Genomic DNA, 13,640 nt, shown 5'->3' with positions numbered 1-13,640 from the left:
TAGACAGCTAGGCCCCCGTTTGGAGTGGCTCAGGCCCACTGTTGTTTATTTTGCCTGGTGTAGATTTGAGAGCCCGCCTGAGTAGAACTAATATTGGAAAATAGTTACCATAAAAAAAAATATTGGAAAATAGTTCGGCCACAAGAGAGAAGAAATGACAAAGATCGTGATAAGAGCACAGTTTCTATTATGCGTCAACCCCGTTATTTAGCTAAGTACAGCAGTGGTCATTTTTCTATTTTTTTTTGGCTATTTTCCTCTCGTCTCTTTTCTTTTTAGGCTACCCTTGTTTAAGATGATACATTCTATGTCCCATTTTTGTTGAGTCAGTATTTTCACGTACCGAATTTGCTGATCCAATATTTTGTAAGGAATATTGATTCTATATTTTCGCATTGATCTAATATTTCTTTATTCAATTTTTTTTATATCTGACGTGTTGGTCAATATTTTACAAGAAATCTTGATTAAACATTTCCTTGTTGACTCAAAAAAATTTATTCATTTATCATCTTATAATTAAAAATAAATATAATTTTATTTTTAGATAACCACTATTAAGCTAAGTATGATCCAACACTAAATACAAATTCCAAAGGGAAGCAGCTTCCACCGCATTTCATTGTAATGAGTTGCAGCAAGCATCCTCTCTCAAAGGAATAGTGATGGGAAAGGACGAGAGGACTGTTCTTAGCCGTTTTCAGCAACTTTAGCTTCGTGAAAAAGAAGGCACGCAATTACTAATGATGCAAAAAGCACTAGGAAAACGATTTATTTTGCTTTCTTAGCGACGGCTTTCTTCAATTCGTGTAGGTGAAACCAATCCCGATATTGCTTCATGGCAAACATGCTGCAATTGGCAAAGAACCGTAAGCAAATCTAAAATCAAGCACAGCCTTGAACGAAATTTCCTGGGAACTATGTTCAGAAGACCCGCTCCGAGTGCAACCTCATCGGTTCATACTTGCTAGGTTGATTCAAACTTGTCTCCTTTCTTGGAATCACAGGCAGCAATTAGTGACCTGACAGTTTGGGCCCACACGTGACACCGTCTTTGCATCCTATCATCACACACAGATCAATAAAAAAAAATCCGAGAAACCAACGCCACCGGCCTCTTCCTTGCTTTTTTTTTTTTGAGCAGGCCTCTTCCTTGCTTTATTTGTTATAGTACAACCAGCCACCTTGACCTGCTTGTGTTCATACATGAACTTTCCATCACCGCCCTTATCCATTTTCTTATGTGATAATCAAGTCCCTGGATCACAAGTCTACTGCAAAAAGAAACATGACCCGTTCAAGCAACTTAGTCATCGTGGAAGCCAACCATGTCCTGTGTGCTATTTCGCAGAAACCAAGCGAAAACTGCCGGACGCAGCAACCGCCAGAAGCAAAGCCTGCAATTACCTGTACTTCGGTTGGCATGCATGGAGAGAGTGCTTCCAAGAAGCTCATGAACTCCGAGGTCTCATTCCACCACCTCCTTATATAAACTCCTACCTCTTCCTCCATTACACCCATCAACCACAATCCCACGCATAAATCTTACCAGCTATTCCCAGATCTTCGATCTTCACCATGATCTCGCAGGATACTTCCAGTATGGGCTCAGATAAGAGCTCCTCCGTACAGTTTCAGGACTTCCTACCGTTGATGGCGAGGAAACTTGGTGTGGAGGGGCTGATTCAGGAGCTCTGCAAGGGGTTCCAGCTGCTGATGGACCCCAGCACAGGCAAGATCACCTTCCAGAGCCTGAAGCGGAATGCATCCAGGCTCGGGTTAGGCGAGCTTCGGGATGATGAGCTCCTGGAGATGATGAGGGAAGGGGACCTGGATCAGATGAAGTTCTGCATTCTCATGGTCAGACTGAGCCCAGAGCTGATGGAAGAAGAGGCACACAGGGTGTTTGACTTTGAACACTGATGCAATTTGATCCTTGTTTCTTGAATACAACAGAATACAGTGATTTGTCGTCAATTTGTTTGTCCAACTCCATTGCGGTTCTGAATTCTGAAACTCAAATGTAGTCTGACAGACTAACAATGCTCATATCATAGGATTCTAACACAAGGTAAAAGAATAGACTACAGAGTGTCATGAGGATTCACTTTGCAGTCACTGCATGTATGACCACTTCACTCTAATCTATCAATACAAAGATACTATGTCCTGTGATCAGCAAAGGGAAGTTATTTATTCCAAAGTGTGCAAATGTGTAGAACAACAAAATTTTGTGAAAAAACATATTACAAGAATGTTGTCTCCCTCATACTGTACCTCAGGCACACTACTCCGTCCAATCTAGATGTGTGTCATTTCCTGTGATATTATGAAAGTTCTACTGGGGTACCACAGAGCTCACCAATCTCCTTTTCCAGAAGCTGCACAAGATTTGCTCCGGTCCGTTTGTATACCCAACCATCTGTTGATGCATCCCAATCAAACCTAGAAGGCCCACTGCATTGATATACAGATAACATCTTCACTAAGAATAAGCATTATATCTACACGTGCAACACAATATCAACCTCGAGCTTAAAAAAGGAGGACATACACTGTCTACGACAAACAAGAACAATATGAATATATAATGACAATAAAATCCATGTATCTTATACATGCAATTAAACAAATAGCGAATAAGAAACTAAGATAGCATTGTAGTACCTCACAGGTGAAGATAACCAGATTTGTCTGTTTGGTGTTTGCTTGTTTACAACATATGTTCCCAAATCCCCAAGCCTCAATGTCAAAACCTGATTCTGGAATGTCAGAGGAAAAGAAGGACGCATCAATAATCCAATGCATGAAGACAAATAATAGTAAGAAGTCAAACGATGCTCCATCACTAGTTGTAACTAACCCCGTAGTCAATGTCGAAACCATCCATCTGAATGGAGTCACCATATTCCTAAAACAGACACAAGAATAACAATATAAGCTAAAGTTATGTCGATTTAATATGTTCACAAAGAAGCTTTCCTAAAGTGCTGAGACCTGAAGGCCATATCAAAGATTCATCACCTCAAGTTTTTCAAGCAAATCGTGAATCGTCTCATCTGCTAATTTATGAAACTCGTCCTCAGGCATTACCAACCTGTTTAGTGTACACAATCATAAGCACCAACTATCTAATGCGACAAAATAAAAAGATATTACAATGCCAAAACAGACTTATGCATAAAGTATAGGCTAATAAACATACCAAATATCAGAATTTGTATCCTAAATTGCTGCAATCAGTATCCAGCCCAACTCTCCACATTTTAAAATTCTCACGCGCATCTGTTGATTTCAGCCACTACAATCTCACCCAACAGCCTATTATCCACTATTCGAAATTCTCACGCGCATCTGTTGATTTCAGCCACTACAATCTCACCCAACAGCCTATTATCCACTATTTGACTGCCACTATATTGACAAAATCGGCAGCGCTCAAGTAACTAATTTAGGCCTACCAAGTAGACCACAAATCGCAACAAAAATTGCTCTAGATAATTTCTCTATGGCCCCCATCCCCACTTGAAAGCTTTGGAAGTACTCTAGAATGCATCAATGGACTAAGACTGCGAGATCGAGAAACCAACTTGTGGTGGTCCACCGCAGATGAACTGGGCGCATCTCGAGCGGACTGTGTCGCGGGGCGCGTCGACGAGATGGTCCTCGAAGAGAAGAGATGAGCCACTGGCGACCCGCCCGACTGCTGCGCGGCGGCAACGGCGGCCGCGAGGGAGCGAGAGGTGGTAGCTTCAGGGAGACTGGCGGCGCAGAAGAGTTGTTGAGTGCGGGACCGGAGCCGCCTCCCGGCGGTGAGGCTCAGGAGAAGCTTGCGCGACGCCATGGCCGCCGCCGCCGCCGCCTGCGTGTATGTGCCTACTGCCTACGCAGCAACCTCCGGACGTCGGAGAGGTGGCGCAGCCCTGCTCCGACGGCCACGGGCGGTGGTGGCGGCACGGCGACGATGGAAAGCGCGTGCTGTGCCCGCAAGGGCCGCAATCGGGTCACGTGGAGAGACGGCGGATCCAGCAGGTCCAGTGGAACCCTAGGCTGCTGTTCCCTGGGCCCTGGCCCAGCGTGTGCTCAAGTATGGGCCATTTTGGGCTGGACCCGACCGAGGCATGGCAGCTCAGCCCACCAGCCTCTTTTGTGCCACTTCATCGTCGTTAAATTTTTTTATTTCATGGATAATCAATAGACCCAAATCACCATTTTCTTAACCAGCTCGTTTTTTCACTATGAGAGAGGCTCTACAGCTTCTTCACGATATGATGAGACTTCTTCCAATAGCTGCTCATACTTTGACCGCCTTTGTAACATAACAAGTTGCCGGCGAGAAATTTATTAGGGAAAGAATGAGCAAAGTACCATAGGCTGTATCTAAAGATTTTGTTCCTTTTTGTTGGGCGGAAAGGAGTTCGAGAACCTTTGGTCTCTGAACCTGTTCGGCTGATTTAAAAACCGGCTGATTTCGGCTGATTTAATAATACCATGTGAGAAGAAATAAACCAAAACAAGCCGAAATAAACCGGGAAAAGAAAAACGAACAGGGCCAAAGGCTAATGTCCTCATCACCGGCGTGTGGAAGGGAGATATATACAAAGCGTAAAGTGAGAGGTGGCCCAGTATGAACATCATCTTATCCTCCCCTTTTTATTTGCTCACCATTTTTGTGCTCGTGATGAGAAGGAGAAGGCGCACCACTGGTCAGCAAATAGCTCGTGCAGGAGAGTGCGATCGATGGAGTGATGGAGCGACAGCCTCACATCACGTGCGGCGGGATATAATGCCATACTCCATCGCCCCCGTCTTGCTTTCGTCAATAGAAGAACTCCAACCATGCTTTTTTTCTTCACGCTCTGCTGCTGCTGCTGCTGCAAGTAGTCGGTTTGCACGAAGGGACGCCGACGATGCTGGGAGGGCCGGTGCCAAATTGGCCTCGTTTGGTTCGCGTGCCAGAATTCTAGCATGTTTTTTCTAGTCTCCGTATGAAAGACTAAATGAAGTATATTTGCAATTTTTTTAGGGATGTGTGTAATTTTTCGCGACGAATTTAATGATAGTAATTAATCGATGATTTGTCACAGTGATGATACAGTAACTATCCTCTAATCACGTGGTCAAAGGCTTTATTTGATTCTTCAGAGTCACTAGCGTGGGGGTTCTGAAGTTAGTTTTGTAAACTAATTTTGTTTGACACCGTAATTAGCGGTCAAACTATCGTTATTTACTATGACAACATAAATTAAACGGGCCATTGCTTTCCGATCGTAAACACATTCTGCTGAGGTAACGGGATCTTTGGTCATGTCCGTGTTTGGTTTAAAACCATGAAAATACTGTAGCAACTTTGACTAAAAATTAAGAGGAGTAAACGAAGTCTAATTACAAAACCACCTCCACAACCCCCGTGTAAATCGCGAGACGAATCTAATGAGGTCTTTGGGCGCGCGAGTAGAAGATGGTTACTGTAGCATTACTGTAGCAAATCATCACTTAATTACCACCATTAGATTCGTCTCGAAAAGCTACACCCATCCCTGAAAAGGTTTTCCAAATAAACTTCATTTACTACTCCATGCGTACGAGATTCTCTTCTCGAAAAACGTGTGTGAAAAAAATCACATGTAACCAAACACGGCCCATGCTGGAAGAATATCCGGGTGCGGGTGGAACTTCCAAGGAAAGAGACGCTCGTCGGAAACCAGAAACCACGGCACACGGTGTCAGAACGGCACACGGTGTCAGACGCCTGTGCAGCAACCCGTGTCCCCGTTTTCCTGCCGGTTTGCGCCGTACATGGCGCGAGATCTTGGTAGTGGTACGAGGCGACCGGATGAGGCGGAGCCCCCGCCCGATGGCAGGTCACTGACTGACCCGGCCGCGCCGACGGCTCCTCCCCTCCTCAGTGACGGATACTACGACCTGGTCATGAGGTGGCAACTATTTTGGCAACTTACGCGTATGAACTGGCGGCAACTACGAAGGACCATGTGAAGAACAGCCACGTCATGCGCTCAGGATTGGCCATGGCCATTGACCAGAGCGGGCATGGCCGTGGATCAGACCGCCATCTCGAAGCGGAGACTGTCATCAAAATAAACAAATGAACACCAAATTATGCTGTACAGCGGCAGAAGCACCATTTGCCAATTTGCAAGGAATTCCCAAGGACTCGTGTCGATTCTTGCAAAATTCGTTTGCGATTACGACACCGCTTCAGGTATAACTGAAACTGAGCAAAAGCTTTTAGCTTTATTACCAGAAAAGAGGTGGTTTTAGTCAATCAGCAGCAGAAAAATCATCACACGGGTGAAGGGGCTAAAAAAGGATTAAGAAAAGCGAAACAAAAGAAAGACAGTGGGGCACCACTAGGCTGCTACATGTACACCAACGCCTCGTTCGGCTGGCTGGTGGCTGGGCTGGTGGCTGGTTTATTGTGAGAAAAAAATACTGCTAGCTGGCTGGCTAGCAAGTGGCTGAGCTGATCTGGTGTGAGAGGAAAAACACTGTTACTGGCTGGCTAGAGCTGCCAGCCGAACAAGTCACAAATCTGCAGAGCTAGAGGGCGCACTCGCAGTCGCACTCGCTTCTCTCTCTGCTTGGCCAGTTGGTCCCTTCCAGTTCGAACCAAAACCCTCTCTCCCCTCGCCCCCCGTCCCGGATCAAACGGCCACCGGAAAATCCCCGAAAAATAACGAGCAGTTCGTCGCCAGAGTAAACGCCGCGGCAGAACCCTAGCGCGCCATCCCTCCGATCGGCTCCCCACCCGCCCGCCCACCCACCCCGCATGGCGGCCAACCCCTCCTCCGGCGCCGACGCCCCCCCGGCCCCGGCGCCGGTGCGGCTCTCGGCGGCGGCGCAGGTGGCCGCGATCCAGCCCTCCTCCCCGCGCTTCTTCTTCTCCTCGCTAGCGGGGACCAACCCGGCCTCCCCGCACCGCCGCATCGCCATCGCCGTCGACCTCTCCGACGAGTCCGCCTTCGCCGTCAAGTGGGCCGTGCAGAACTACCTCCGCCCCGGGGACGCCGTCGTGCTGCTCCACGTGCGCCCCACCTCGGTCCTCTACGGCGCCGACTGGGGCTCCATCCCGGTCTCCGTCGCCGACGAGGCCGACGCCGCCGAGGACGCCGCCGCCGCCGCCCAGGGCGGCCCCACCGAGGAGGAGCTGCAGAAGAAGCGGGAGGAGTACTTCGACGCCTTCACCTCCACCAAGGCGCAGGACCTGGCGCAGCCGCTGGTCGACGCGCAGATCCCCTTCAAGATCCACGTCGTCAAGGACCACGACATGAAGGAGCGCCTCTGCCTCGAGGCCGAGCGCCTGGGCCTGTCGGCTATGATCATGGGGAGCCGCGGTTTTGGTGCCCACCGGAAGGGCGGCAAGGGGAGGCTTGGGAGTGTTAGCGATTACTGCGTCCATCACTGTGTATGCCCTGTTGTGGTGGTTCGCTACCCAGATGATGCTGCAGGTGCTGGTGGAGATGCAGCGGGGGCAATAGATGAGCTGCACACTGTGCCGGAGGATGAACCTGTTTACCACGACGCCCCTGAGGTGCAGAAAGGTCTGCTCCCCTTCCTTTGCTTAGCTCCACAGTTTTGACTTTGCATGCTGATTGGCTAGTTTGACATTAAGACCTTTCATGAAATGATTAAGTACAGAAATATCAGATACGGAAGAAAATGGTAGTGCAGAGTTAGATGTTTCATTTTTCCACTAAGGTATTTCCTTCAGCGACAAGCTTGATGGCCTAGTGTTGTTTCACGGTAGTTTGTGCTGAATGAATCCACCTGCTTCAGATTTCTGTTAACAGTTAACAATGCTGGTCGATTACTAGATGTTTGACGCTGGCGATTCTCTTAGAATACTGAGATAGTAACACTATGCTGCAGAATGCATATCTTCACTGATAGTCTTTAATTGTTCCTTGCTTAATAAAGGATACTCAGCTTGCGTGTGTTCGTTATAGGAAAAACATTATTACGCTAGGTAGTGTACATTGGGTGATTACTTCACGAAAATAAGGAAATGTTTTCTCAATTTGGAAATCTGACCTTGTATAGAGTAAGCAGAGGAAATGAATATTGCAGTGGAATTATTGTGTCAATACCTATTTTCTCACGTTGGATGTGGCCCTTACATGGAGGGAAGGGGGTGGGGTCTGGGATGGGGTGTTATTTATGACTCAATTTCAATCAGTTGTCTTGCTATGTTATATACATGTAATTTTTAATCATGAATGTGGATAGAATGCTAATAGCTCTTATTTACCCTAAATTCTCCTATTGTTCAGTCTGTGTAAAAAATGGTCGGTTATTCTTACTGGTTAGATGTGTGCGGACTGCAGAAGTTGCTCATAGCTACTTAGCCTTATTTCAATTTAATCAAAATAGTTCAGTATTACTTGATTAAAGTTAATCTCTCTTTAGGAAGGCCCAAAATAGAAACTTATTTCCTTGTCACCTTCATATCAAAGGTGTTGCAACTTCAATGTGTTGCCTTTTGGATGATTTTATCTTGGGATGCTGACAATTCAAAATCATCACCTACTCTTTGTGCTTCTGGTGGAATATAGATGGGACACTTTTATCATATATTTGGTATCGGTATCTTCCTTTTGTCTTTTTGATACAGTATCCTGTATCCCTTGATAAGGGGCATGCCTTTCTGTAATTGACTTGAGGTTATCGGTTACTTCTAGAAGCATCTCATGTTATTCTCATTGCCTTGATGTTTTCTTACTTTTATTCTCTCTTGTTATAGATGCGGCACTTTTATCATATATTTCGTATCAGTATCTTCTGTCTTTTTGATACAATATCCCTTGATATGGGGCATGCCTTTCTGTAATTGACTTGAGGTTATCGGTTACTTCTAGAAGCATATCATGTTACTCCTTTCTTTTATTGCCTTGATGTTTTCTTACTTTTATTCTCTCTTATTGTTACTTCTTCATAGCTTCGTTGCATACTTGCATAATAACTGCCATTGCCATTAAGTTACTTCAAAGTACACCGCGTCTCCGGCAGATTATTGATTTATTGATTGAAACATTATATTTGTTGCACTTATGCTTCATTTTAACTGACCCCATAATGGATATAGTTGCTGTTGACTGTTGTCTGATATGTTTAGGACATCTGCTGGACTTCTTACTTGGATATTGTTGTTTGATATAAATGGATCTGGATTAGGGGCCTCGTTAGTTCGTTGGCACTGTTGCCAGTTGCCATATTTTTCTGCGTAGCATTGTAGGCATGCTAGTTGGCAAATTGTGACAATTAGCTACATGGAGTTTAGCATGTTTTACTTGCAGAAAAGTATAGCAACAAATCAAAAAGGCCCTCGACAAAGATACTTTCTCTACACATCTGAACTATATATATGATGTGCTAGGGTTAGAAATGTCCTAGTGGTTTCTAAGTGCTGGCAGCTTACTTGGGACAGTTTGAAATGCCAAAGTGCTTTGGTTCATGTGTTTGTGCACATTAATTTATTGTTCATATGCAATTATCCATAGGAACAAATCATATTTCATCATATTTTTGGTGTACCAACCTGTAACAGTGCCTTTTGAGTATCTTTCAATTGTATGGGGTGATTCGATGAAACCGTGCATACGGAGTATATGCTGGTGCTGATATGTGATGCCATTTTTAAGGGTTGATTGGATTCATGCAATTGTAATTTGTGCAGTTTTGAAAAATTCCATCACTATACCTGCGACCATGCCATTATAATTTGAGTTTTTTTTTTGAAATATGTACATTACAATTTGAATTGTATTATGAATCATAACATCTATTTTGAAGGAGCATTGCCAATACATTTGCACTGTGTTCACTTTTGTTGTTTCATCTGTTTACATCTGATATCCATTTGCTATCTTATATTGTATGTTGAGTGTACCTGTTTGACATAGGCATAATCTGTCGCTGACTCGTATCAAATTGCCATTTTTCATTTTCTTGAGCCTCGTATGAATCATGTCTTTCAAATACATGTCTGTTATCAACTCCTGTACTGGGGAGGTTTGCTTGTTGCTACTGGATTTTGGATTTTGATTCCGCTGTTTTGGTGCACTGCAGAAAACTGAGGCAATGGCAGCAGCTAAAGCACAAAGGAAAACATGCAGCTTGCCGTTTTGAGTTTCATATCGGAGTCCTAGATCATCGGAGTCTTTGTTGGTTTGCTTGTGAGATATTTATGTCGTCGATGCAATGTAGAGTACACTTCCAGTGGGTTGGAGCTGTCTTATTATGGTTTACGGATGCTTATGCTGGGCTCCCGAATCTATCTTGTTTTGCAATGCCAATTGACCGTTGTATTCTCTCGTAGTTGTCTACACGGTATCAGGACATCTATTCAGCTTGCTGCTGTATTGGATACTTGGTTAATGGAGGACCGCCACTTCTCTGTATTTACTACTTTATTGAATAAAATAATTGTCTAGTCGAACAGTTTCAGCTGCTAAAACACGAGCTTATGCTTGTGGGTTTCATGTTTGTATTCGTAAGACCGGTCTGAAGATTTTATTAGAAATAAATTTGTCAAAACAGATGCCATGTTGCCATTGCCATGCCCAATACTTGGTCGCAATTTTTTTAAATTAATCCTTGCTGAAGCAAATTGGCAAAGGCTGTTGCAGACATGGCATCTAAAAGCAAATTGGCAATCGCCGTCCCCTTGCTTGCTGTTGCAGACTTGCAGCCTTGTACACGTCAGAAGGGAACTTTTCGATTTTTTGTTGAAGGAAAATTTTCGATTTTGGGACGCCGGGCTCGCGCCCTCCGTCCGCTTCTTTCCCTCCTTCCGTTTCAAAGCGAAGGCCAAAAACTCCAGGGTCGCCGCACAGCGAGGGGACGGCGAAGCGAGGGGAAGCATCAGCACGGCATCGCCATTGGGTGAGGCGCGAGAGGCGGCGAGCCATGGAGGAGGGCCTGGTGTCTGTGGACAGATTCTGCGCTGGCAGCCAGGCCTACTTCCTCACGCACCTCCACCAGGACCACACCCGCGGCCTCGCCTCGGCGGGCGGGTGGCGCCACGGCCCGCTCTACTGCTCCCCGATCACGGCGCGCCTCCTCCCCTCCCGCTTCCCCGGGATCGACGCCTCCCACCTCCGCCCGCTCGCCCCCGGCGCCTCCGCCTCACTCTCCCTCTCCTCCCTCACCTCTGGCCGACCCCTATCCCTCCGCGTCACCGCCATCCCCGCCCTCCACTGCCCAGGTATGTTACCCTCACCCTCACCCTCCCATCCCCTCCCGATTCGCCCCCTTCACGGGCTTCTCTACACGGTTGGTTCTGAAATGCTGACCCGCGGCGGTCTTGTCTCTCCGCTCAGGCTCGCTCATGTACCTCTTCCGCGGGGACCTCGGGTGCATGCTCTACACGGGGGACTTCCGGTGGGAGCTCGGGTGCGACAGGGCGCGGCGGGCGAAGCAGGCGCTTCTCGACGCGCTCGGTGGGGACACTGTCGATTTGCTCTATCTGGACAACACCTACTGCCATCCGTCGCTCAACTTCCCTCCGCGCCCCGTCGTCGCTGAGCAGGTCAGTTTCGCTTAAATCAGCGTGATGAATTGATGATTGTGCCAATTTATGTCTTCGTGGCATAATGGTTCCATTTGACGAACCCTCGGGTCCATTTCCGCATAATGATGAGCTTACTGAAACCATCTAGCATTGGCCTCGATAATTTACAATCCTTAAATCTATCAGAGTCTGTCGTGAGTTGTCAATGACAAATGGTTACTTAGATCTATCAGACTCAAAAAAGTAGTGTAGCACTGTAGCACTGCATAGCTTGTTACGCAGGCGAAAATGTCACTGAAAAAGTGAAATCCTAAAGCTGCAGGAGCCAGCAGGAAGAGAAACCATAAAAAAAATGCAGGTCATCATGCCTAAGTGAGCATGGATTAGGGATGGATGCCCTACTAGTGCTGCCATTGTGAACATGGCAACTGCAATAATATGTCACTAGCAACTTCTAAGCAGGTTGTCAATGCTTATGTTTTTCTGTGTTGAATGCACTTTACTGTCCAGACTCCAGAATAGAAATCAATGCAGTTCATCATGATGTGATTGCCGATGCTTATGTTTTTTAATTTTGAAATGCAGATTGTTAATATCATTCGGGCACATCCTGATCATGAAGTTATCATTGGTGTTGACACTCTTGGGAAAGAGGACCTGTTGCTACACATATCTAGAGCACTACAAACAAAGGTTGCACCCTCTTTTCCTCAATATGCTAACTCCATGTATTTTCCTTAGAGCTTTGATGGCATTCTTTTGAGAAATGATTGAAATGGCCTTGGCACATTTCTTACTCAGTGATGTTCTATGGTTCAAGGTTATCTTGCTTCAGTATCAATGTTTGCCCTGATCAGCCCATGTTTATGTGTTTTTTTCTTCTTCTAAACATTGCATGTTCAGCTTCCTAATTCTGAAATGTTTTCCTTCAATATTTTCTATCAGATTTGGGTCTGGCCCCAGCGCCTACTGACAATACACCTTCTAGGGATTGATGAAAACCACGAGATCTTTACCACGCAGACCAGTTTGACCAGGATCCGTGCTGTTCCAAGATACAGTGTCACTATTGAGAGTCTTGAAGCTTTGAACACGGTGTGTCCCACCATAGGGATCATACCTTCTGGTATTCCTTGGCTTTGGAAGAGCGGGGAAGGAAAGGGCAAGCCCAAGGGTAGATCACCAGCAAAGTCTGTTAGGTGCAAAGGGCGAGATGAAGGCCTAATAGAAATGGACTTTGATCCCTTGTCACCACCAAAGCTGTTTGACAAGGATTCTTACACCTTGCCATATTCCGAGCATGCTTGTTTTTCCGAGTTGGAGGACTTTATGCAGACGGTGCGGCCATCAACAGTCATAGGAATTGTCAGCACATCATTCTGCTATGTGAATCCTCGTCACCACTTCAGACATCTTTGTTCAGATAATGATGACGGGACTCCCACAAAGAACAAGGGCAGAGATACTGATAACTTAACACCAAAGAGAAAGCAGAATGGTTCGGCGACTCCTGAAGAAAGGAAGGTCAGGATCTCCAGTTCAAGTCTGTATAGAAGCAAAGTTAAAAGGAAGAGGAAGGAGGGCTGTGGTGCAAGGATCGATGACACTGAAGAACTCATTGGTATCGCCTGAGTTCTCTCTCCCCAAGTAATATTATGCTCTCCTGTGTAAAGATTAACAACTGAATGGTGGAAGGCTTGACGCAGTGAGATGGGACGTGCTGTTCAAAGTCCAAACTGAAGTTTGCTGGTCTGGAATCTGAATGCGGTCGCTCCATCTGTTCCTTAGAACCTTGTTTTGCTAGCATGATGCATTTCATACCCGTATGCTGTCCAATAGGTGTGCGTGAGCGCCCCCCCCCCCCCCCTAAAGAAACAAAACAAAATCTGTGTTCTCTGGGTGCTCTCATCCACCTTCTTAATATATTGACACGCAGATCTCTTGCGTGTTTGAGGAAAAAAATGCTGTCCAATAGGTGGATTGCTGAAAGCTCGCATGCTTGTTAGTTGCTACTGATAGTTTTCGTTATTCATGCTGTATATATGCGCCATTGAAAGCAAGTGGAACCTGTAAACAAACTGTAAATTTGGAGTTCTGGCCTGAGAGTCTG

General features: G+C 45.9%; 4 protein-coding genes across 4 annotated transcripts; 3 read left to right on the top strand and 1 right to left on the bottom strand.

Moving 5' to 3' along the window:
• Window positions 1-1,211: 1,211 nt before the first annotated feature.
• On the top strand, window positions 1,212-2,178 carry LOC120674324 (calcium-binding protein PBP1-like). Its single transcript, XM_039955496.1, has one exon. It carries the CDS (start codon window positions 1,579-1,581, stop codon window positions 1,921-1,923), a length of 345 nt encoding a protein of 114 aa, XP_039811430.1. The 5' UTR covers window positions 1,212-1,578; the 3' UTR covers window positions 1,924-2,178.
• LOC120674323 (frataxin, mitochondrial-like) lies at window positions 2,171-4,014 on the bottom strand. The gene is made up of 5 exons (XM_039955495.1): window positions 3,591-4,014; window positions 3,025-3,097; window positions 2,864-2,911; window positions 2,668-2,762; window positions 2,171-2,457 (listed from the first exon to the last, which is right to left on the bottom strand). Exons 1-5 carry the CDS (start codon window positions 3,842-3,844, stop codon window positions 2,328-2,330), a joined length of 600 nt encoding a protein of 199 aa, XP_039811429.1. The 5' UTR covers window positions 3,845-4,014; the 3' UTR covers window positions 2,171-2,327.
• A 2,561-nt stretch (window positions 4,015-6,575) lies between these two features.
• Window positions 6,576-10,474, top strand: LOC120674218 (universal stress protein PHOS32-like). Its single transcript, XM_039955363.1, has 2 exons — window positions 6,576-7,562; window positions 10,087-10,474. The coding sequence occupies exons 1-2, from the start codon at window positions 6,791-6,793 to the stop codon at window positions 10,092-10,094; spliced, it is 780 nt and encodes a 259-aa protein (XP_039811297.1). The 5' UTR covers window positions 6,576-6,790; the 3' UTR covers window positions 10,095-10,474.
• Window positions 10,475-10,833: 359 nt separating this feature from the next.
• Window positions 10,834-13,625, top strand: LOC120674217 (5' exonuclease Apollo-like). The gene is made up of 4 exons (XM_039955362.1): window positions 10,834-11,224; window positions 11,340-11,548; window positions 12,116-12,223; window positions 12,476-13,625. Exons 1-4 carry the CDS (start codon window positions 10,927-10,929, stop codon window positions 13,160-13,162), a joined length of 1,302 nt encoding a protein of 433 aa, XP_039811296.1. The 5' UTR covers window positions 10,834-10,926; the 3' UTR covers window positions 13,163-13,625.
• Window positions 13,626-13,640: the final 15 nt, after the last annotated feature.

The sequence above is a fragment of the Panicum virgatum genome, chromosome 5N (assembly GCF_016808335.1).
Source record: "Panicum virgatum strain AP13 chromosome 5N, P.virgatum_v5, whole genome shotgun sequence".
In the NCBI taxonomy this organism is placed as follows: domain Eukaryota; kingdom Viridiplantae; phylum Streptophyta; class Magnoliopsida; order Poales; family Poaceae; genus Panicum; species Panicum virgatum.
The sequence above is the reverse complement of the archived record's forward strand: the minus strand, read 5'-3'. Positions and strand labels throughout refer to the sequence as shown.

Excerpts from the sequence above, each read along its gene's own strand:
- LOC120674324 (XM_039955496.1), top strand. The coding sequence starts at position 1,579 with ATGATCTCGCAGGATACTTCCAGTATGGGCTCAGATAAGAGCTCCTCC.
- LOC120674323 (XM_039955495.1), bottom strand. The coding sequence starts at position 3,844 with ATGGCGTCGCGCAAGCTTCTCCTGAGCCTCACCGCCGGGAGGCGGCTC. Across the intron at positions 3,098-3,590 it reads TCTGCGGTGGACCACCACAA|GTTGGTAATGCCTGAGGACG; the intron begins GTTGGTTTCTCG and ends TACACTAAACAG. Across the intron at positions 2,458-2,667 it reads TGGTTATCTTCACCTGTGAG|TGGGCCTTCTAGGTTTGATT; the intron begins GTACTACAATGC and ends ATATCAATGCAG.
- LOC120674218 (XM_039955363.1), top strand. The coding sequence starts at position 6,791 with ATGGCGGCCAACCCCTCCTCCGGCGCCGACGCCCCCCCGGCCCCGGCG.
- LOC120674217 (XM_039955362.1), top strand. The coding sequence starts at position 10,927 with ATGGAGGAGGGCCTGGTGTCTGTGGACAGATTCTGCGCTGGCAGCCAG. Across the intron at positions 11,225-11,339 it reads CCCCGCCCTCCACTGCCCAG|GCTCGCTCATGTACCTCTTC; the intron begins GTATGTTACCCT and ends CTCTCCGCTCAG. Across the intron at positions 12,224-12,475 it reads CTAGAGCACTACAAACAAAG|ATTTGGGTCTGGCCCCAGCG; the intron begins GTTGCACCCTCT and ends ATTTTCTATCAG.